Source organism: Gopherus flavomarginatus, chromosome 3 (genome assembly GCF_025201925.1).
Source record: "Gopherus flavomarginatus isolate rGopFla2 chromosome 3, rGopFla2.mat.asm, whole genome shotgun sequence".
In the NCBI taxonomy this organism is placed as follows: domain Eukaryota; kingdom Metazoa; phylum Chordata; order Testudines; family Testudinidae; genus Gopherus; species Gopherus flavomarginatus.
Genome location: NC_066619.1, coordinates 32,323,760 through 32,348,601, shown reverse-complemented (window position 1 = coordinate 32,348,601; position 24,842 = coordinate 32,323,760). Strand labels below are relative to the sequence as shown.

Sequence of the window (24,842 nt, the reverse complement as noted above, 5' to 3'; positions counted from 1 at the left end):
CAGAGGGACACACGTGCAGCTAAAGATAGACACACGGAGCGAGGCGCACGCACACACACGCAGTCTCTCGCCCTACACGGCCTTCCGCTCCCTTCTCCCCCTCCCAGCTCCCGAGCCCCTAAGGCCTGCGGGGCTCAATGTCAGGCCAAGGGAAGCGGGCGGGCAGAGCGCGGTGCGGCGTTGCAGCCAGCAGAGGGCAGGCGAAGGGAGCGGTGCGAGCGCCGCGGCTCCCCGGCGTGTCAGTGCCGGCTGGGCTCGCAATGCCAGGAGCAGCAGAGGGGCTGAGCTGCTGAAAGGCACCGGCGGCGGCAGGGAGGAAGGGAGGCGGCCGCCCAGCCGGCTGCGCTGCCCCGGACTCCCAGTGCCGCAGGAGCCCGGGCCAGGCTGGAGAGCGCTCCCCCCACAGCATGGAGGCCGGCAAGCCGAGCTCCTCGCCCGGCAGCCGGGACGATGGCAGCAGCAGCGCCAACGCCTTGCAGGCGAAGCCGGCGCTGGGCAGCCCGGGCGGCGGGAAGGAGCACGGCAATTCGGTGTGCTTCAAAGTGGACGGCGGCAGCGGCTGCGAGGAGCCCGGGGTGGGCTCGGAGGAGGCCGAGGGCTCCGGGCGGCAGTATGGCTTCATGCAGCGCCAGTTCACCTCCATGCTGCAGCCCGGGGTCAACAAATTCTCCCTCCGTATGTTCGGCAGCCAGAAGGCAGTGGAGAAGGAGCAGGAAAGGGTTAAAACTGCGGGGTTCTGGATCATACACCCCTACAGCGACTTCAGGTGAGTCCTTCCCCCCCCGCGCTCCCCGGGGAGAGACCCGCCCGGCTGCCCCGGGGCGAGGGCCGGTGGCTCACCGGTGCCTTCTGCACTCAGGGACCCCCGCCCCTCCGCTTCAGCGTGCCGGCTCCCCTCTGAACAGGAAAGGGGCCCCCCTCCCCAGGCAGCGCGTGGACAAACTTCGGCAAATAAAGTGCAGCCGGGCGTGCAGAGCGCGCCCCGGGGCGCGCCAGTCCCCCATTGTGCGCACCCCGCAGCGTGTCTAATGGCTGTGCGCTGGGAGGAAGGGCGTCGGGGGGCGGTGGAAAGGAGCTGCCTGGGGGCGGGCGGCGTGGTCCCGGGTGTGGAGTGTGGCTCTGGGTGTGTGCCCACCACGCGCACGCCTCGGGATAGCCTGGGGCGGCATCTGGCACCTCTTGTCTTCGGACGCCGTAGTAACCCAGTGCCATGGCCAGCAACGAAGCCCCGCCAGGCTGTGCAAGGGCAGGACCTGAAACCCAGCGCTGGGTTCCGAGTCCCCGACAGGGGAGGGGAGGAGAAGTGTTTCCAAAAACGCCCGACGACCTTGGCTACGAGTCTGTGATTACAACTTTGGGTGGTGGTGGTGTCTCTTCCGGTCCCAAATCCATGTCATACAGCTTCACGGGGAGAAGAAGGAGAGAGGCAAGGTAGAGAGGCAAAGCTCCAGAGGAGAGCTGGTGCGAAAACAGTCAAGCTGGAGGGTACTTTTTGCCAGTCGGTGCATTGTGTGAAAGTTGCAAACACTTGAGACATCCCTTGTCACGTTACTTTAGAGTGAGAACTCGCTGTTCGAGCTTCGCCATTTGATTCTGTACGCACGGCGTGAGCTGTTCAGAAAGATTTTAAAGGGTATATATCCACGTGAATAAAATGCATGGACTTGAACAAGGACTAGGTGGACTGAGGGGGAATGGAGGTTTGCTTAATGATTTTTTTTGCACAGAAGAGGTTTGTTCTATTTAATTTTACTGGAGCTTGAAAGTCACCTAGAGAGCGCTCCCACCTTGAGCTATAACGTTATGTACTGGGGAGAAGAAAAACAGGTAGAATTTCTACCCGGTCCCTAAGTGGGAGCTAGCCGTGGTGCTGAATGATATGGTTTCTGAAAATCCCGGGCCAATGCTAAGCATAACCTTGGAATCTCTGCCCTTGTGTTTCCTGGAATATGAAATATGTCAGTGTCCATATATACAGTAGAAAACATAATTGTGCCCTTCTTAGCCTTTTAAATGCCGCAGAAAGGGCACAAAAGATGCTGAAGAAGCAGGCAATGTTAAGAATCGATGACCGTTTCAATTTAATCCATTAATAGTTGGTTTGAAAGCATTTCCAAATTCCTGAGGTCTGTCAGGTAATATAAAGCTAAAAAGGTTCTGTAGTATCCTCAGAGAGGGGAAAATGACCTTGCCCAAATCAGGAAAAGCTTATTTTGTTTCCCATAGTGTCACATTTTATTGTATTATGCCAGGAATATATTGGAGTTCATGCTTCAAAGGAACTCAGAAATCACTTATTTATTTCTAATTTTTCAAATACTATACAAAAGTTGCTTATGATCTAAGTATATAATAGGCTTTAACTGCACATACATTTTTCCAGAAAATTAGAGTGCAATATGACTTTTCATCGTTAAAATGGTAAATGTAATATTCAATTAGAATGTTAATGTCAAAATATTTTGATTGGCTATCAAACATAAAAATATACAATTAAAATAAAAATATATTTCCAAAAGGTACAACAATAAACATATAGGGAGAACTGTATTTATATTAAAAATCAATTCTTATGAAGAATTAGTTGTTTTACTACTTTATAAAAATTGGTTGGATGTCTTTGTACAGTTTATTAATCGCAATTATAGTAGTACTTTCTGAAATAATAAATGTGCTTAAAAGGGTTGATAGTGTAAGTAAGCAGTTCATCAGTCTCTTCATATACATAGAATAGTGAGTGACTGTCATAGAAAGGGATACCCCTGTTTAAATCAAATAATTACACTGTTCTGTTAAAGAAAGAAGTAGGTTAAAGAGTATGTTTTTCAAAAGAAATGAAAGAGAGATTCTTATTAAATCCTTGGGACTATTTTCAGAGTGATGTATCACTCAATAGGATGTACTGGAACCTTGCATTCAAGCCCAAGTAAAGATTAGCACAGCTATGAGAGGAACAGAGCAGTCACTAAATTGTGACTCTCAGAGTCACACTTCAATCCTTGCTTTGTCCTTGATCCCTAGAGGAAGTAAGCTGCATTAGCTCTTTTCTTGGAATAGTCTTTTTTTCCCCTTCCCATGCTAGCTCAGCTGCACTGGCAGGTGCATGTGGAGAGTGGAGCGGGGAGTCAAGCTCCACCTATTCCCCACTTGTCCACCCACGCCCTTTCTGCCTAGAAAGGGAATGTAGCAGCCTGCATGAGGTCTGGTGATGTGGATAGCATGCACAGACAATTAAGGAGGTTCATTATGCCCCCTTGTTTCCCTGCATGAGTGGGCAGCCAGGCTTACAGTTCAAACTGAAGTGAATAATGGTGGCAGAGTCTCGAATTTTAGGCAAATGTAGAACATGAGTAACTTTACTCATGTGAGTATTCCCATTAAAATCAAGTGGACTACTCCTGTGATTAAAGTTATTCAGGAGTATACGTTGTTGCAGAATTGGACTCTTCAATAGATTGCTTTCTTACAAATGAAACATTTTATGCTGATAGACTCAGATGAAGTAGATGACAAGTATACTGATGGTAATCTAACACACAGTAAGGACTGAATCTTCTCAATTTTTTTTTCCAGTGAAAGCAGATAGTGCTCCACCCTTGGCAGTACTGGGTGCAATATGTGCTTGAACTAGTTGTATTTCGCAAATAAATAAAGCGAGGGGAGAGAGAAATATTTTATGTCAAAAATTACATTTAATCATTCACGCAGATTAGTTCCACAGCTTCTTTTTTTAAGTCCTAGTGTGGTTCTAAGGCCAGGTTGATACAGTTTTTGTACCAGTATGACTGTTTCAGTTAGAGGTGTGATTTTTATTGGAATAGATATACTGGTACAACTGCCTTAGTGTGAATGCAATTATACATGTAAAAAAGAGGCCTTATACAGGTATAGCTTATTTCCCTTCCTATACAGAAATAGATATACCAATATATAGACCTTTATACTAATATAACTGCATCTCCATTAAGATGGTTGCATCACTTTAACTCTACAAACTGAAACAACTCATGTGTAGACAAGGCCTAAGGGACCCATACTTGCACTATGTATCTTGGACCCATACTTGTACTATGAATGCCTATTATACTAGCATTTTAATACTAGCATTTTCCTTTCATTCTGCTCCTACTTTAAGTGCCTCTTTACATTTGCATTTGGCTATCAAGATAACATTATAAAAAGTAAATATTTGACACAATCAGGCAGGAAAAACACTGAGTAATATAGCTCCTAAAAATAGTAAAATTATTACTGACTAATTCCATCACCAGTACAAAAGGCATAGAGACTTTTTAAATGCCACTGTACAAAATAAATTTGGGCATCAAGTGTAAATTATAAAAACATAAGAATATCATGTTAACTATTTCAAATGTGAGCAATTTCTGACGTGGATTGCTGTAAGTTTGTGGTGTTGTTTTCCCCTGTTGCTGAAAATTTTCAGTGCATCAAATTTACTTGTAGCATTCTTTCTTGCTTTAGATAAAATATTGATAACATTTCCCCTTAAAAATACACTGTGGGTTTTTGTGTAAGATTATCTACTGTACAATATTTTGTTGTGTGGATGCCATAGCTTTTAAATTCCTTCCCTGACCTTTTTTTTTTTTTTTAAATGATATGAACAGCAGTGTGGAAAGCTCATTGCATAATATGTAAAAAAAATCAGTAATTTGATTCAGTTGCTAAAATTGTTGCTGTGTTTAGCACCATATTTTCTGGAAGCATTAGCTTGTCTATGCTGCAGAGAAGACTGTTCTTCATCAGATATGTATGCTTTTGGGGAAAGAAGTTCCATAAGTATTACGTAGTTTCCCTGTAAAGGGATCATTTGTTTCCAGTAGTCTCTTGCAAGAGAACAACTCCATCTTCTGGGGTTTAATGTCTAATTAGCAAACCATTATGTAAGCTCTGTACTAAATACATGTCAGAAATTCTGCAGAATGCCTCCCTTTATCTCTTCACAATCTAGCGGTGATTACTGAATCTGCAACCCTGGATAAGATTTCCTTTTGATTGTGATAAACACACTGTTGTAACTCATACAATTGTTTTTGTTACAGGGTGTTTATTAAAATACTGAGTGTCTTCTGTGGGATGTAGAGTGTGCTCAGATCCATTGAAATCAATGGGCCTGCTCACATGTGCAAGGGCTACCCATTTAAAAGAGAGTTGCAGTATTGGGCCCTTAATCTATCAAGCATGCTGTGAAATAGAACACCGATAAATAGATGTTCTCAGTGACTCACTTATTTTTGTCTATGTTTTAATCATTTGATCGCATGCTGATTATTGTATTTAATGGTTAACTTTAAGTAGTGTGACTTATTCATTATCCACTTCCTCTATTAGGGATATTTTATATGGCTGATTTTCAATCAGGTGCTTGCCCCTAATTACTCAACCTGCAACATTTAGGCACATCAGTAGTCCTATTAACTTCATTGGGACTGCTCATTTGTGTTAGAGTCTTACAGTCAAGCCCTATGAAATCTTTTTTTTATACATGACAGACCCACAAATCAGCTCACATCTGCATAGAATCTATGCAATTGTGCATATGTTATATAATATCAGGCAGTATACATACAAAAGTGAATTAGGAAACAAAAGAGAAAAAACCTTAAGATTTAGAAGGGTGGATATTCTGCTTTACAAAAATGGCATTCAACTCTTGACAGTTTTAATTGTCAGAATCCCTGTGCTGAAATCTGCTATGTTAGGAGTGCAAATCCTCCTCCTCCTTTTATGATACCTGAAAAAGAGAAAAATAAAGCCAGTTCTAAAACTTCAGCAGAAAAGTTCAGGGTTTAGTGAATGGAAATGGAGTGTGCCATATTCAAAGCTTAAATACAACTAATATTAAACAATAGTGGTTTTTATTTATATTGCATCTACCTAGATCCACAAAGGTGCCTTAATCCCAGTTTTGGCTCCACTGCAATTCACAGAACTCCTGCCAAACCCTGTACACTCTCATTTGATGTCTAAGTTTTCAGAGTAAAAATTTCCTAGGTGCCTATGTTTCTGTCTCTGAGCATGTGCATTGTTGCCTCCCTCTGGGAATCCAGATGCCTATTTCCCTCCTAAGTCCTAGAGCAATTCACAAATCCAGGGAGGATAAGCATTCAACCATGTAAATTGCATATGGGGCCTGATCCTGTATGCATGTTCATAGGATGCCTACTGGATTGGATCCCATTCAAATCTGGCCATTGGAGATGGTGGTACTACCCACTTTATTATATGTTTTAGCCGAGTAGTTAGAGCACTCACATGGGATGTGAGCAACCCAGGTTCAATTTCCCCCTCTCATTTTCTAAAACTAGTACGGCAATTCTTATGAACAAAACTTTTACAGAACATGAACTCTTCCTTTTGTGTGCATGAAAATGGAGAAATATAAGATAGTTTGAGTATAAAAAATGTCATTGACTTTTGCTTACTATATTCCCACAACTTTTGAACTTTTCACTGAGCTCATCCTACTACATTAGCTAACAGCTGACATGACAAAATTGCAGCCTTAACTCAATTCACGGAAGCATTTAATCAATATCAGGGAATACTTCCTGGCAATAAGGTCTACTAAGCTTTGAAATAGCTTCCCAAGTGAAGTAGCAGATGCTTCATCGTTGCAGACATTTCAAAGTAGATCGGACAAAGCAATAGGAAGTGTAATGTAGGGTCTAAAACTTTGTCTTCATGGAGGAGGGATGGACTAGATGACACAATAGGTGTTTTCCATCTCTGATTTCTATTATTTTAATTTTCATAATGCCTCACTAATGGCGATCACTGTATGACTTGTTTGTTTAATGCTCAATTATCCAACTTGACTAACTAAAGTTAGTCATCAATATTTATTTTAGACATCTAAATACCAGTTACAAATACTTTTGTTAAAATTTAAGTGCATCTGTAGTATCCCAGTGGGATGAGGGACATGGTTTCTTGCCCCCTAGTCCTTTCACCATCACCAAGCAGAGTTGATCAGACATGCCGTTGAAAGCATGCTTCCCTGACTAAGGTTACTGCAGCAGGCTCACACCCGCTGTACACCCTAATGCTCTGGGAAGGACTATGCCTTCATTTATTTAGATAAATCATTTAATTCTACAGATATATTATCCTTATGGCTGAAGATAGTTTAGCATTAAAATGCATGGTCTCATCCCAAGTGCATTTCCAGTATTTCACTACAGTGTTGTACTCTAGTATAACACCACATTCATTACATTGCATCTCAGAATTAAAATATGCAATTTTCTTTAGCATTTTTTCCTCATCTTTTTACAGGCAGGTCAGTATTTCTAATTTACAAACAAATTAAGAAAGTTAATTTAGATGCAGCAATATATCTAATCACAAGGGGAAAGAGAACTCAATACACTTAGCAAAAAAATCCAAACTCTCATTTTTTCAACCTATTTTCAGTTTAACTTAGAATTTTCCCATAAATTCTGTAGCACCCAAGGGAAGTGCACATCTCTTCTTGTTCTTCATAAGAACTGTTCACCTTTTAGTATTCAGCTAGTCTCTGCACGTTCTAAACAAATATACGTATGTGTACTGTGTTCACTTGTGCCTCTGGAACGTGGTGCTTCTTGGGCATTTTTGAGTCTTTGCAATTTTGTGCATGGTGATTAATCGTATCGTGGTAATTTTTCATCTTCGCTTCCTGTACTATTTGCTCATTTGTTTGGACTACAATGATATAAAGTTCTTGATTTAATTTTATTTTGAAACTTATATGTTGTGAGATCGGCATGATATTTGGAGTTGGACCAGATGATACAGGTTGCATTAGCAAGGGGAAAACTGTTCTTATGAGCTACCAATCACTGTATTTTGCAACTTTTTTGTTGGCCAATTATGCTAGGCAGCATTGGCATCCACTTCAGCAGAGCTCTGTCCTTGTTTGTCATTTTATAAAGGTATTTCTGGAGTGATCCATTTGGAGGAATTTGAAGTTATTGTATTGTGTGGTGAATGCATGACACAGTGATTAGAGTACAGAACCGAGAGCCAAGGTTGTTGGGTTTATTCCCAGCTTCACCCATAACTTTGGCAAACGAAAATAACTTCTAATTTTGAATGTCGCGGTTTTGAGAGTCCAGTGTGAGACAGCTAGGTGTCTCAAGACACTCAGAAATAATACCTACTTATCTAAGAGGAACATTGAATATTATGAGGCTTAATTAATGTTTGTCAAGTTATTTTGAGAGTCTCAGATGGAAGGCATGATATAAATGCAAAGTATTATTTTTATGAGAAAAATATAAATGTACGAACAATAGTGAAAATTCACTTAGTTTGCTGAAGTATGAATTTCTCAAGCAATGTGCTGTCTCTTAGTGCTTTCACCTGTATGTGCGAGAGCCCTATCTTTCTATCAACATGAAATTTTTAAGAGAGGAAACTCTTAACCTAGTTTGTAACGTTTAATTTTTAACATCACAGTATAGTGCTTTTTAATTGCTTGAAAGGCCTTTAGCCATCTATTTCCTTGGTTCTTTCCCAGAGGCTCGATTTAATTTTAAAAATTAGAGTATTAAGTTCTAATTATTGGAGGGCTCATTCTAGACATATAGCAAGGTATGTTAATAACCAAAAACTGTATCACCTGGAGTCAGCATCAGTGGTACTTCAAGGACACTGTCACTTTAACTTTCAGAAAAATTGTATGTAAATAGAGTGTTGGTAGTCAGGATCCAGAAATTCAAGCAAGTTGCATGATATTTTGAAATAGACCCTTTTCCCCCCTCGAACTCCTAATGTTATTGCTTTTGTTCATGGTGCAACTTACTACAAAGCAGGAATAGACCTGTTCTGGGAAAATGTTTATTTCATTTCCACAGAAATACTTTCCATCTGTCTGCAAAATAAAATAACTTAGGCCAAATTCTGGTCTCAGTTACACTGGTAAAATTCCCTCAGTAGGGGTTGTAGCTGTGTAACTGAAAGCAGAATTTGGCCCTTATTGGCCCTTCCACTCTGTTATATAGAAATCTTATACAATGAAGTATGTTTTTCGGTAAGTTGATATCCTAACAGATTTCAACACACTGCAGTGTCAAATCAACATATTTTCCAAATATGAAAAATATCACAAATAAGTGATACTTGTTATACCATGTAGCTTGTTTTGTCTTGAATAAGTAAATGCTGAAATAAGACAGGTTCCTTTGAATATGAGGTTAGAAGTGGTCAAAGCAGTAAGAGTTTAATTATAGACAATTGTCACCGTGCTTCTGTGGGTCACAGCTGAGAATACTGAATTCAGGACAAACTACTGAGAAATAGGGCAGATATACCCCCAAAACTGGATAGTATTCTCCCATGAGATATACCAAACCAGCAACAAAAGTAAACTTCTGTTTCACCACACTGGTGAAGTCAGAACAGCAGTTTCCTTAGGCATTCCAGTTCTTGTATCACCAACAAAAACACTAGACTTAGAGATGAGTGGTTCTTTAAAACCAATTTCATCAAATAAAAGGTTCTTCTGATCCCAAAGAACCAGCTATACACCCAGATCAGTGTACAATTCGGATCTTACCCAAAAATCATGCTGTTGCCAATCCTTTAAAATCTCTAATCTAAAGGTTTATTTATAAAAAGAAAGAAAGACAGTAAGGTGAGAGTTAAAAATGGTTAAAGGAATCAAATACATGTAATAATTGCAGAGTTCTTGGATCAGGTTTGTAGCAGTGATGGAATAAACTACTGGCTTATGTCAAGTCTCTGGTTGCTTTCAAATCATTGGAAGGTCCTTGATTCCTTGGTTAGAATGCACCCATTAGTATAAATCCATAGTCCAGAGGTTTGAGCAGGAAAGAGGCAAAATGGAGATGTTTCCAGTGCCTTTTATAGCTTCTCTCATGTGGAGGGAAACACATTGTTCTCACTGTGGAAAACTACAGCAACAACTTGGTGTTTGTAGTCACATGGGCAAGTCGTGTGTCCATGCCTGATTCTGCTTAGTTATAGCAGAAACCATTACCTATACCTCAAATAGCATGTTCACAGGAAAGTCTATTCAGGGTTGGTGGGCATCTTCCATTGTGAGTTAGAGGTTCTTTTGATGGCCCACTCAATTTGAATAGTCCCTCCAAGATGTGCTGTCTAATTACCTTGTGGGTGTTACCCGAGGAGCAAATATTTAGAAATACAGGTGTAGAGCCAATACTCATAACTTCAAATACAAAAATGATGCTTGCATACAAATAGCATAATTATATTCAGCAAAGCATAACCTTTTCATAGACATGTTACTTGACTTTTGTACAAGATTTGTTGCAATTATATAACAGTGGTAGCAACAATGATCTACATGGTCATAGTTTATCAGATAACGTCACAATAATTATAGAGTTAAGTCTGATAGTGTTTGAAATGAAACTGATTTTTGCAATTTTCTCCCTTTATCCATCAAAAGAGGAAAAATGGAAAGCAAGCATTGCAAATATTCTTTAACAATATGATATTAAATACCATGGACCAACTTCTGCTTTCAATTACACATGTACAACCTCATTGAAGGCAAACCAATTTAAAGAAAAATGTGGCTTGTTTCCTTTTGAGTGTTTTTTTTCTATTTTTTAGTACAATTTAGGCTCCAATCCTGCCAAAATGTATGCATATATTTAATTTAAAGCACGTGAATAGTTCCACAAAAGTTAAGGATTCCTGTGTTTGCAGGACTGGGGCATGAATATCAAATCATGTACGTAATATACTGATAGAAGCAAATCTGTAGGTTATCACCATAGTGAAGAGTTTGTCAATCTTCGAGTAGTGACACTTTCTCTGGATTTCAGAGGCTTTTTCTCTCCCTCCTCCCAAACTAATAAAAATCCACAAAAGTGCCTCTCTACACTTGTATGTCTGGCTGATTTCAATGGAAATCACAAGTCTAAATTTGTGTATAGGGACCATAGACAAGTGACCTAAAGAAAGTTAGAGTAGACTGAGTTGTGGGAAATATGAGGAGATTTTGCAGTAATAAACATAAAATCCTGCACCAAGGAGACGAAATAAACAGAACAGATACAAAATTTCAGTTCTCGGGAAGATAATCGAACAAATAATTAAGCAATCAATTTCCAAACACCTAGAAGATAATAAAGTGATAAGTAACGGTGAGCATTGATTTGTCAAGAACAATTCATGTCAAACCAACCTAATAGCTTTCTTTGACAGAGTAACAGACCTTGTGGATTAGGGGGAAGTGGTAGATGTGATATATCTTGACTTTAGTGTGACTTTTGATACTGTCTTGTATGACCTTTTCATAAACAAACTAGGAAAATACTAGATGGAGCATAAGTATTGGAAAACCATTCCCAGAGAGTATTTATCAGTGGTTCACAGTCAAGCTGGAAGGGCATATCAAGTGAGGCCCTGCAGGGATCAGTTCTGGATACTGTTCTGTTCAATATCTTCATCAATGATGTAGATAATGGCACTTATATACTTATAAAGTTTGCGGATGATACCAAGTAGGGAGGGGTTGCAAGTGCTTTGCAGGACAGGATTAAAATTCAAAATGATCTGGACAAACTGGAGAAGTGGTCTGAAGTAAACAGGATGAAATTCTATAAGGACAAATGCAAAGTACTCCACTTAGGAAGAAACAATCAGTTCCACACATACAAAATGGGAAATGACTACCTAGGAAGGGATACTACAGAAAGGAATCTGGGGGTCATAGTGGATCACAAGCTAAATACGAGTCAGCATTTTACACTGTGGCAAAGAAAAAAAAAAGAAAAAGAAGCAAACCTCATTCTGGGATGTATTAGCAGGAGTGTTGTAAACAAGACATGAGAAATAATTCTTCTGCTGTACTCCACGCTGATATGGCCTCAGCTGGAGTATTGGGTCCAGTTCTGGGCACCATATTTCAGGAAAGATGTGGACAAATTGGAGAAAGTCCCACGAAGAACAACAAAAATGATTAAAAGGTCTAGAAAACATGACCTATGAGGGAAGATTGAAAAAAAATTGGGCTTGTTTACTATGGAGAAGAGAAGACTGAGAGGGGAACATGGTAACAGTTTTCAAGTACATAAAAGGTTGTTACAAGAAGGAGGGAGAAAAATTATTCTCCTTAACTTCTGAGGATAGGACAAGAAGCAATGGGCTTAAATATCAGCAAGAGCAGTTTAGGTTGGACATTAGACAAAACTTAACAGTCAGGTTGATTAAGCACTGGAATAAATTGCTCAGGGAGATTGTGGAATCTCCATCATTGGAGGTTTTTAAGAGCAGGCTAGACAATATTAGAAAATACTTAGTCCTGCCATGGGTCCAGGGGACTGGATTAGATGACCTCTCGAGGTCCCTTCCAGTCCTGTGAATCTGTGATTCTATGAAAATGGGGGAAAATAACCAAGTATGCACACCTGTCACATTAAAGCAAGAAATCTATTTTAATCATATTATAACAGAGTAGTCTGCCACTTTAAGGGCCAGTTCTGGAGAGGAGCTCAGCAGGCAGGTAATGGGGAATCATCCAACCCATCTGGACAGCATCAGATGATTCCCAGCTAGGTGATGTGCATATGAGGGAAGTTGGATCAGAAGACAGATGGGAGTACTCTGTCCTGTAGTTGTGGCAGAAGACTAAAAGAGGGCCAGCAGACCATGTGGACATGTCTGGGCTGGGGGGAGTTCCTGACTGTTAAACTGTCCAAGGTCCTCATAATCTAGATTGGGAACAGGACTATTACTTTATGGTGTTTTTTGTTTGTTTGTGTTGACTAAACATGGCTCTAAGGTAAGGGCTGTAGACTGAACTGGGTGTGGCTAAGTTTTATGCCTGGGCTGGTGATCAGGCCCACCAGTCTACATATGTCTTTAATAAATCCAAACAGTATAGTTGCTGCAAAGATCAAGGTTGGGAGTAGATAGGGAAGTGATCTTCCAGAGTATTTCTGTTTTAAGAAGGGGTGAAAAATATGAGAAACTTTATGAGCCAGAGACTTATTAAACAATAGAGGTTGCATGTGTGGGATAATTCAGAGATAAATAACCTGATTTAGGAGCCTCCAAGACCAACATAGGATATTAATTGTATGTATTCTCTCAACGAATATCCAGTGGCTGTTTATCACTTTGTATTATAGGTGCTTAGTGAAGTTAAAAAAGTAACTCAGAGGTGTGTTCTTCTGCCTTTTTTTATGGCTTACTAATCTATTGTTCATCAGTCTAAAAATGGTGGTGGTTGTGAGAACCTGTGTGTGTGTACTTCTGAGGTGAGGGATGGATTTTTTTACTGTAGCTATTCTAAGAACAGAATAAAATATTAAAAACAAAAGTTTAATGTACTAGAAGAGTCACGTCCCTTTGGCTCCTAAGTGATGTGACACTTACACTCTCAAATCACTTAGATGACTTTTGATAATTTTACTCCATAGTCCCATGCATTGTATGAAATGATACTTCAGAATAATCTGAATCAGTTTCATATTCACTATTGGTCGGATTACATACTTGCACATGCTGTGTTTTCCAAGCTAACATTAACTTTTCAAAGAGTGTCTTTCTTTCAATAATCTGAATGGATTTTGTGTTTGTTGTTTAAGTTCTCTTTTTGGCACATTAGCATAACATTTAAGACCCTTGGCTTCCCCTGTATTTTCCCTTACCTCCACCATTGTTGAATTGGTGTATTGATTATTGTTTGATTTCTTAAATCACAGTAGTCAATAAAGGTTCAGTCTCCTAAATGGCTACAGTAACAGGAAGATTATTGTCAATGTTATTAGAATGAGAGACACGAGGAGCACGTGAGACACAATTGCAATTTACCATTAGTCTCTTTATTAACAAATCCACAGAGTGGATAAACAATATCATAACAGAGCGACAGAGAGTGTACAAGGAGTTTAGCCCTACAGCTGTCATTACTCACCTCTCATGCAGTGGAACCACAGAGTGTCAGTCATCCTCCTCCTCATCTTCATGGTTCTAATCATGACCAGTGGGTGTCACCCTGGTGTGTTCCCAGGCACACAGGCTGAGATACAACTTTTGTAATGGTACACTGATGCCCACTGAGGTTCATACATATTTATGAAGGTTTCAACCCGTTTTCCTTTTTTACACTTCCACACCCAATTAAATTTAGGGTGCCCCACTTTTCATAGGCTAACTTGTTAGTTCCCCTTACACTTATTAACATTTACATTATTCAGTTACCATAAAGACTTGTAGTTAGCATATTACTAATACCCTATGTCTGCAAAAATTCCCAGAATACTCTAACTGGCTTTAACTGGTACATTACAGAACATAGCTCCTAAATACCAGCAGTATAAAACACTTAATGCAGCATTCTGTCTCATGACATCTTGTGATATAGGGTCATTGCTCTCTTGTGACAGATTACAATCATTCTAGGGTCACTTATTGGGTAGTTGCTTTTGTCAAGTCTTTCCTTAGGCCTGAGGTCTTTTTTGGTTAAGCTAAATATCTTACAGAGCTGAGGTCTGTAGATTCTATTACAACATTAATTAATACTTATATTTACGATATAGAGGTGACATATAATTGATAACTTTGTAGCCAAGGATAAAATATATTGTCTAATAGGATGTTCTAGTTAATATTGGGATTCAGCATAAATCTCAGACAGTCTGTTTGAATTCTTCATAACTGACAGTCTATATACTATATAGACTAAAGCAAATTAACATTTCTTCTTTTAAAAACTTAAACCTATCTTTCTTAAGGAACATTAACATCTGACTAAAAATGTTTTCCCAGATCTCTCAAATAAAATCTCTTCTGCTGAAAGAAAGATCTATGTTCATTATATTTAGTCAACTGAATTTAAAGTGAATCTGGCCGAAATGTGAAAATAGACTTTAACTCAAGTGTTTTTTCATCCCAGTAAGTTATGAGAAGGTTCCTTCTAGTTTATCAAAACAATAATAGTTTTAACTGTTAGAAATAATTTTCCTTTTACTTTTCATGATTATATTTTCAGATCTTAAGTCTGTCATTGAAGCTTCTATGAGTGCTTATTCTAACAGTTTATCAGTGGTTACAGCTATAGGGAACTTTACTTGCAGGCAAACACTTTCCCTTGTCACCCTTAACCCATACTTTGGGTGGATGATGTGACGAGCAAGTACTGGTGTTGTGCAGAGTAACGTAAGAATAGGAAATACTTTGTCTGAACTCTCAAAGATCAGAAAGAATTTCTGTACTATGACACTTCAGAGTGGAGAGTGGAGAATAAAACATTCAACCAAAATATAAATCTTGCTGGTGCAGTAGATTGTTAAATAATTCTTTTTATATTTTATTGGGTTTTGATTTTATATATATTGATAAATATTTATAGGTGGAGCATGTAGTTAATGTTGAACAAGTTTTCGTTCGTGAGGATTCTTTTCAGATACTTAGAATTCTATCAATCTTCTGCTTCTCACCCTGAAAACTGGCATATTTCTTCTGTCGTAGAGTGATTTCTCTTCCATTTTGTGTCATTACACTTTTGTGTGTGACATTATTTTGAATAGTTCTGTTGTGTGAATGGGACAGGAGAGAAACAAAGTTTGTCAAGGACATATCATGAAGGTTAGAAATGTGCCTTTCAGCGGTTCAGTTAACATCAGTTTTCATGTAGCCAAATTACAATGGTTTTAAAATGCATTTTATGCATACGTGCTTGTTATAACCTAGTGATCTGCTGACTTTCTATGAGAACTGTTAATGCACACATATACAAGCTAAATGCAAATGTCCTTTTTATAAATAAATCTTGATGTTCTACTGCAAAGATACATACATTTATTTAAAAAAAATGTCATTTCCATTAGCATGGACTGTGACTTGACTTGGCATGGACTTGTGGCAATGTTGATGACAAAGGTATGTGCTAGAAAGAGGCAGAGCTCTGGAGGAGTTCTGCCTTGCTGTATTAGCTAATGTGAATATGCATATGAAATGAGGCATGAGCTGTAACCTCACTGGTTGCACACATTTTTCAGGATAAAGCGCTTTACTGCTTTTTAGCAAACAGTTGCACACTTGTTAAAAATAGGCAGGGAGATTCCATTATTATTTGGTATTGAAGTAGCTGCAAAGGACCTATTGAGGAATGGAGCTCCATTCCACTAGACTCTGCGCAAACACATGAAACACTGTTTCTGACTTGAAGAGTTTAGTCACTGAGCTTCAGACTAGTGGACCATGTGGGATTTGTGCAGATCTACCGGTGTGGAGCTCAGTGAAGCTTCAGAGCTTTTCTGAAGGAAAATGGAACAACAAGGGACTGTAATGAACAGCAAGAGCCTAAGGAAAAGGGGCAAAGGTTATAGTAATATGTTTACATGGTTATACAGGCAAAAAAAGGCACATCTTGATGGCACACCCTCATTTGGAAAGTTATCTTTTCTATAAATGAATAATTCAATAGATATCAGCTATACTTAATAACTGCACAAGTTAGCTGATAAGTTTGGCTGATTCATTTTAGTCACCACAGCGTAAGTTACCAGGCTGAAAGAAATCTAGATTGCACTTCAGACAGTAAATCACCTTTTTTTTTTTAAGATCGCTAATTGCACCTTATTTGCTATTTTCAGCACAGGATTCATTATCTCAATCAATGCATGTGTTGGATGGTGAAAAAGGCAGTGTTGTATAACTGAGGTTGCAGTATGGAAGGAGAAGTGCATAGGGACTTCTGACTCATACAGTGTAAGGATGGATGATTTTTGTCTTGCTTTGAAAGATGAGGATAAAGTTAAATATTGAAGTGCTGTTAACCACTGAACATTGTCTGTCCCACATACCGAAAGAGGCAGGATTGCTGCAGAAAATATAATATGTCATCATTTAATAAGATTGCATCATAATAGATACAATCAGGGAGCAGAGTCATTTCCTGTGTGTTTTTGTGTATTATATATAGTTTTAAGTATTCTTTACTGCCTTGCTATCAGAGAATGACATAAAATATTTCTGTACAGAAAGTTCCATCTCTTGAAAGCACAACAAACAATCTTAATTTGTATATTCTAATGTGGTATTTGATTGAGGATATAATACCAACCATTGTCTGTAAAAGGTGAAATGAATAGATATGTTACCTTTACTTAAAGTTTGCAGGCACAAACATAGGCATGGGAACTAGCAGTGTGGCAGGTGCTGCAGCATCTCCAGGTTTTACTGTGAAAAGTTTGATGGTGCTGTCAGAACTTTGCTGGTGCTTTCGCAGTGCTTTAGAATCCCAGAGCTGTGTTGCACTCATGTGGTGTGAACGCGAATTGTGCTTTTTCACATTGCTTTTGAACACACTTGATTTACAGTTTCATTAGCTGACTTTTAGCATCCTGGCTATAAAAAGTGTTCTAGTGCCATTGGATGCAAAATCTGGTCACTATAAACCTATAACGCCCAGGGTTACAATTAAAAAGTTTCTTGACCCTTCAATAATGCTTTTATTTGAATATGTTGGAGATGATAATACAGAAAGAATTTCCTGAAAATTTGTTACATTACATTCTCTTTATTTATTGACACTTTCAGAGTAACAGGGAACTCAGAGCAGAAAAGTCAGCCACATAAATAGAATCAACTAGGTAATCATGTAAAAGCAGCAAAGAATCCTGTGGCACCTTATAGACTAACAGACGTTTTGGAACATGAGCTTTTGTGGCTGAATACCCACTTCATCAGATGCATGTGACGAAGTGGGTATTCACCCATGAAAGCTCATGCTCCAAAACGTCTGTTAGTCTATAAGGTGCCACAGAATTCTTTGCTGCTTTTACAGATCCAGACTAACACGGCTTCCCCTCTTATACTAGGTAATCATGTAACTCGAAGTAACAGTATCATGCTTCTACTTACGTTCATTCACATTCTACATCAATATCACATTTCAGCCACATATGTATCTGTTAATAGGTAGGGGAACCACAGCACTGGGTATATTTTGCCATATAGACCTTTGTGGAATTTTTTAAACAATTATTAAATAATATAAACATGTTGAATATATTTTACCTTTGTTTTCTGCAGTGTACTTTGCATGTGAAATATGAAAGGCTTCCTCATTTTTTAGGTTGTAACACCATTTTAGTGTGGTCTTGACTGTATACCTAGTTTTGCATACAACAGGCCCAGTTTTACCATGTGATAACAAAACACATGTTTACAGTTGCTTGTCAATTCTGGGTAAATCCTACTTGTTGACTTAGATTGGTATGGAGTCCTTCTTCTAAATTATTGATTCAGATTCAGCCCAGGTTGTTAGCTACCAAAAGTAGTTATCACTTCGTAGCTCTTTGGTGGCCTATATTAACATCTCTGTCTGTGAGAAAAATACACTAGAATGAACAACTTAGTGCATGTAACAAAGATTGTTGGCAGAGGCAGCAAAGATGGAAAGAGTGTTAATCTCACCAAAGAGGTGTTACTAGCAAAGGGCTGAGGCACGTTTGTGGTGACCATGGGATGACTTCCACTGTCACTGCCTGTACAGTACCTGCTGTGAGGATACACAGAGCACATGGACTTCTACTTGTGGGCAGAAACTTTAATGATCACTAAAGTGGTAATAGTGGTGAGTGTTTGCAGGAGGGGTAGTGAATGGGTTATAAAAAGCTATTCAAGAAAAGTATTGAGTATTGGAATTCTGAAATGGAATGAGGATGTATTAACACTGGCATACTATTAACCATATGTTTGTTGAGTACAAGTGTTACATAGAACTCCAAGTTTCTAAGACACAGGAGCGTACTGAGTGCCTTAGGTTTGATTATGCATGGAGTTGGTCTTTACACTGTGCTCTGTTGGCAAGAATTGTGGAAGGCTTTCCCCAACTTTAGTTTCCATTTCTTTCCTGAGTGTGGGTTCCTGCTATTTGTCTAATTCCTAATAGACTTTTAAAATTAGACACCACAAAATTCTTCATTAATGCATGTGTTCTAACACAAGGAACTAGAGTATTTGCAGTTGAAATATTTTTAGATGTATCTCTAAAACAATTTTTGATGCTTGTAAATTGGCCATTCTAATTTGAGAATAAGAATGCTTTTTACAAGTGATATACTGCAGAAGTTTTACTGATAATTAAGAAGTTAGCATACTGACAATGTGTATTTTTAGTTAAGGGTTGGTACTATATAAGTAAAACAAATTATTTTGAGGTAATGTACTCTTAATACACATGTAGAAGAAGTGTAGACTAGCAGTTAGAGGAGAAGAATAAGCATTAGGAGATTCATTGTTTCTATTCTAGGCTCTGTCACTGACTCACTGTATGATTTTGGGCAACTTATTTACTGTTTCTTTGCCTTAGTTCATTCATCAGTAAATTGGGTATAATACTTAACTACATCTCTTTTCCAACCTATGAAGCTTAATCTGTTGTTTATGAAGTGCTCTGTGTTCTTTGGATGACAGATACTACACAAGTACTAATTACTGTTCCAAGTACATTCATTTTTTGGACTATCTGAACAGTATGCTGTAGAAAATATGTAGAGCTGGGTGAATTTTTCTGCAAATATTTAATTCAAATGTAAATATCAGTTTGACTATGCCATATTAATGCCCATTTTCTATTCACTTTCCATGAACATTCCTGTGTTGGTATTCCTAGCATTAATGTTTGTGTAGCATTCATACTAGAAAGGGGATGGGATTGATCCAAAACCCATTGAAGTGAATGGATAGACATTTGTTGACTTAAATGGGCTGTTTGTACTATTATGATATTTAGCATCTCTATGAGTAAGTAGTGGGAAGGGACTCTAATTGCTTCAGTCTTCCCACTGTCCACATGTGTATTTCTATGTCAGCAAATAGAAATTAATAGATAGAAATAAGGGGGAACAGAGAAATGTAAAACTCAAAATATGCAGTAAAATTCCTTCTCACTGTTATGAAAACCATTTATTTCATCTTCCCTATATTTTTTCATGGTGAAATGCAGAGACAAAGCAATTTTGATCAATACAGAAGGGTAATATAATACCAATAGTAATACCCTCAAAATAATCTGAATCCCAGAGCAGATGAAGAACAATGATATTTCACTGTGTGTGAGAGTATAACAATTAAAGTATAACAATTAAAAAATTTTAAAAGCAGAAAATTGCTACATTACGTCTTCTGTCCCATTATGTTCCCACCAGCAGTTTCTGTTAAATCATTGTTATAAACAATCAGTTTCCAGAAGGAAGGCACTCATGGTTTATATTCAGATATACCTCTAAGCCAAACCAATGGAAGCATTACACAATAAATATATTTGCAGCTTTTAAGCAGAGTTTTCTGGGAAGATGATAGTGAATGCAATTTTTTCTGAGAAAAATGTAAATTTCACTTTCAATGCCTTTTCTCCAGAATGGTAAGAGGTACATTTCCTATTAAGCAGGTGAGAGGCATACAGGAAAACCTTTGTGGTGGGTGAGGGGGGAATGGAGGTAGTGCTCATTTAGAATGTGCAAACTATGACTGTGATAGAACCCTGAATCTTCATGGAGTTCTAATTAAGTCAGTGAAACTGATCAGGCACAGAAGTCTGCACTCCTGAGATCCCTGGCAGGATCTGGGCATGTGTGTATAATGATAACACGCACATTCCAGGGATATGTAAGTTAAAGTTGTCTGGGAACATATCTAGGTTGCATTCTATTACTAAAAGCCAAAAATTACTACAAGAGCATGGCTATATATAAGGTATTCCAGAGAAGGACGGCACCTCTAATGAAAATCTAATTCTGACATGGATAATAGGAACATTTGTATTTATTATAACACTTTTTAATAAAGATTTCAAATTACTGGTCTTTCTATCAAAATTTGTTTGTTCTACACAGAACATTGATTTCAGGTGTCGATCGTTCATGCAGCAAAAAATAAAAATTGTGCTTGAAGGAGGGAATGGCAGTTGGAATACATACTCCAATTACCATATGCTAGTGCTGTAATCAAGGGGCTTAATCAAAAAGGAAACATAAGATTTTGTGTAGTAAAACCTGTGAAAATTTCCTAAAATTCCTCTCTTCTGCTGTGAGTGTACAGCAAAGGCCTGGCTCATGTAATAAAAAAATTGGTTGAATGATATTCAATGAATAATTTATTCAACTGTTTTCTGTTTTTTTAGTTAACTTTTTTTCATTATTTTTCAAGTTTATACAACTGGCTAAACATGAATTTGTGACTATGAATTTCATGCAGTTTTTTCAAATAAAACATGTACAAATGTTTTTGTTTTCCTCAGCTCTGATAATGAACTCAAATTATTGTTATTTAAGCTGCCAAAGAACCATGTGACCAGTTTCTGAGCACAGAAGGGAGAGGGTAAAAATGGATATTTGAATTTACACTCACCTAATGCCTGCTCACATGTAAGTGCTCTATATGTCCTCAGAGCCTTTTACTTAGTCACATAATGTATCCATCTTTTACCTGAAAGATCTTTCTGTGACCCAATGCTGTAGTGGCCCTACATTATAAATATTTAGGCCTCAAGGACTCTAATCCTAAAATTAGGGAGGATATTCCCATTGTATACTTCTGAGATATTACACCTGCTAAACCCTAACACAAGTCTTACATCCACAATATTCTGCTACTCTACAGAATTCAGAGAAGTCTGATTGTAGGAAAATCTCTGATTTCTGTATAGCCTCAAGTCACACCAACCTGTGCCCAATTGAGAGATGCAGCCTCTCTGCTTATTGGAGTTGTGAGAGCCACTGACAACTTATGTTAGATAGCCTGGAAGTGTCTTAAAGAGGAAATCATAGATTGAAAATAAACATCATCAGGGACATTGTGCCTTGCTGAAGTGCTTATTATTCCCCACGCTGCAAGACAGTGGAATACTGAAGGGAAAAACAAACCTGAGTAACTTCTTCTCCAAATATGTATGGCCTATTTAGTTGGAATAAGCAGGGTCTCTGCAACAACTAAAAGAAGTGACAGTTGAAATTATTTTAAATAAAATTCAGTTTCCCCAAGGCTAGCTGAATAAGGTAGAGAACAAAATGCTACCTAGAGCTTATATACTGCTTTGCAATGCAAAGCACTGTACAAACATTAAGTAATGGTAATTAATTCTTAATCACTAGTGGGTAGGCACGCATTTTAAACTGACTCTTCATCTTAACTAGGATGTCCTGTGGCAATAAATAAACCAACAAAGCTTCAGTAGATTCCAGAGGTGTCAAAAGCACTAGATCTTCAGTGAATGTAAAGTAGAGTGACTGTAAGTAAAGAGGTTTAGCAATCTGTAGTGGAAGAGATGTAATTAGAAGCAAAATTCATATATTAAAATAAAACAGAAAACACTTTAATAACAACTATAACCTGATTATATATTTTTGCTATTTAAAATAATTCCTTTCATAACTGAAAAGGCATCCAATTTGTCTTCACGACTGTGCTACATCGGCGCCGCTGCAGTGCATCAGGTGAAGATACGCTACATTGATGAGAGAGTACTCTCCCATCGACGTAATTACTCCACCTCAACGAGACGTGGAAGCTATGTTGGTGGAGAGTGACTCCTGCTGACATAACATGGTGAAAACACCACTTTAAGTCAGTGTAACCTATTCCGCTTAAGGGTGGTGATTTTTCACGCTCCTGAGTGACATAGGTTACATCAACTTAACCAGTAGTATAAACCAGCCATAAGTCCCAATCTCTTCCACCACCACTAGTCTCCTTGCTCAGCTAGTCCTGGTCCTCCTACCCCTGCAATCTAATGTTTTTCTTTTTCTCTCCCATTCTCCCACCCACCACTGTCTCCCCTTTTCCTTCCCCATGCATCTTGTCCAATCTCAGTCTATGCCATCCTTCCCCCTTCCCCCTCCACAGTTTATTTTATTTCCTATGTGGTTTTATACCATGCTTATCACCACAGTGTCTGATCAGCTTCCAGTAGTGCTTTAGGCAATGAAACTAACATCTGTCATGTTTTTGGCTGCTTATCTCGCTGTCCAGCCAGTCCCAGTTCTTCCCCTGAACCCTGACTTTTTGATACATATGTTTCACTTCTCCTTACAATGGTTCCTACTCCCAGTCTCCTTGTTCAGCCAGTCCGTTTTTCCTCCTTCCCCAGTTGCTGGGGTGACCTCAGTCCATCTCCACTCATTTCCTTCCTTGGCTCCCAGTCGGTTGTCTTTCTCAGCCACTCCAAATCCTTCCCCAACTCCCAGTCATTAGATTTATTTTTCTTTCCTTTTTTGCTTCCCTGCCCCTTCCAGTCTCAATTTAGTCCTTTTCTTCCTCTCCTCACACACCCCAGGGCCAGTTGTTTTTCATCTGCTGTCAGATCAGGTGGTTTCCTTCTCTATGCTGCCTAAGTACCAACTAGCGGGCTCATTGAGAACACAGGAGAGCCAGACTGTTCTCAGTTCCAGTGCTGAGCCACACATTGGCCTAGAGCAACTTGGAGCAGCAGTTACAGTGAAAGTCCATCTTATCTCCCGTAGCCCTTGCACTGAGCACGCTCAATTGTTGTATGAGGGTGGTGCAGTGTCAATCTGGTCACATGCAAGAACTGTGAAGGGATGGAGCATACTCAGACATTCTGTGGGGATGGTGCATGTGTAGCCTGCTTATCCCTAGGAATGATAAGAGGATAGAATCTTCAGAGACTGTAGCTGCTAAAATTGAATAAGTCTATAGTGTGGTGTGTGATTTCCTGTCCTTCAAAAGACTTATAACTTGCACAGATTTTCTTGGGAATGGCAAAAGGTACATGTGTGACTCAAAGACTAGTCCCCTACCAAATTTCAAGTCCCTGTTCTAAATCAGGGGTGTGCTAGAGCACTTCAGAGTAAAGATAGCTAGTATTTTTTAACATGGGCTAAACAATGCATTTTTCCCAGCCCCTGTTTTTGCAAATGGTTGAACCAAAAGAGTTCAGTCTGACTCAGACACCCATGTAAAATTGCAGTCCAAATATTTAAGTTGGCAAAGTTATGAACAACTGAAAACTGGGTCTATTAGGGGAAGTATAAGGCAACCTTAATAGGTGGTGCTAACAGCCTCACCTGTAATAAATGTAAAATATTTTAACAGGCACAACAACTTCTATAGAATATTGACAATGGCAAATAAAGAAACTGAAATTTTAGGTATAGATATACAAATGATCAGTTAGGTCCAAAGGACCTGTACTGGACTTAATTTTTAAACCTCGAATAAGAGGGTTCCAGAGAAAATGCTGACAGACCCATAACTACATTGTGGCTATTGCTGATGTGCCATGTAAAAGCTCAGAAATTAGAACCTCTGGGATTCATCACAGATATTTTTTAAGTTCATTTGGCTCAATTACTCTTTACTGCAATATTTCTGTATCTTTATATTAATACTCCCAAAGCACTGTCGTAAAATTCTTGGATGCTTTTTTTTTTCTTATTGGACTTTTAGACCTTACCCTATCTACACCCTAGTTCCAAGCAAATAACTCTGGATTAGGCACAGGGATATCCTGACTCATCCCACTCATCGAGGACATAAAGCAACAGCAGAGCTGTCGTCGTTGTCCCTCAGCAGAGGGAGGGAATTTACTCCAGAAGTTTCTGGCATAACACAACTATCCATTTACCTGTCCCTGAACGTGCAAACTGCTGTGCAGGGTACCGCTGCAGAGCTGGACTCCATGCCACAGAGGAGGAGCACATCTAAATCAGGCCTCTCTGTGCAGCGGAAAGGTACTGGTTCTATTTCCAGGAGGCTCTTGGGACTTCTGGAGGTGGGGAAAGGATTTGTCCTTTTAATCCGCTAACGGAGTTTAAGAAACTGTATCATGCCTTATGGAAATATCATACTTTATAGTTTCTACTATG

At 38.9% G+C, this 24,842-nt stretch overlaps 1 protein-coding gene across 2 annotated transcripts in view; it reads left to right on the top strand.

The window, feature by feature from the left end:
• The first annotated feature begins 407 nt into the window (after positions 1-407).
• HCN1 (hyperpolarization activated cyclic nucleotide gated potassium channel 1) overlaps positions 408-24,842 on the top strand; it is a 298,745-nt gene continuing 274,310 nt past the window's right edge. Inside the window, exon 1 of one of the 2 annotated variants that reach the window (XM_050946921.1) lies at positions 408-766. In XM_050946921.1, coding sequence (XP_050802878.1) covers positions 408-766 — 359 coding nt within the window. The remainder of the gene's footprint in view (positions 767-24,842) is intronic. The other variant, XM_050946922.1, reaches the window with a different exon arrangement.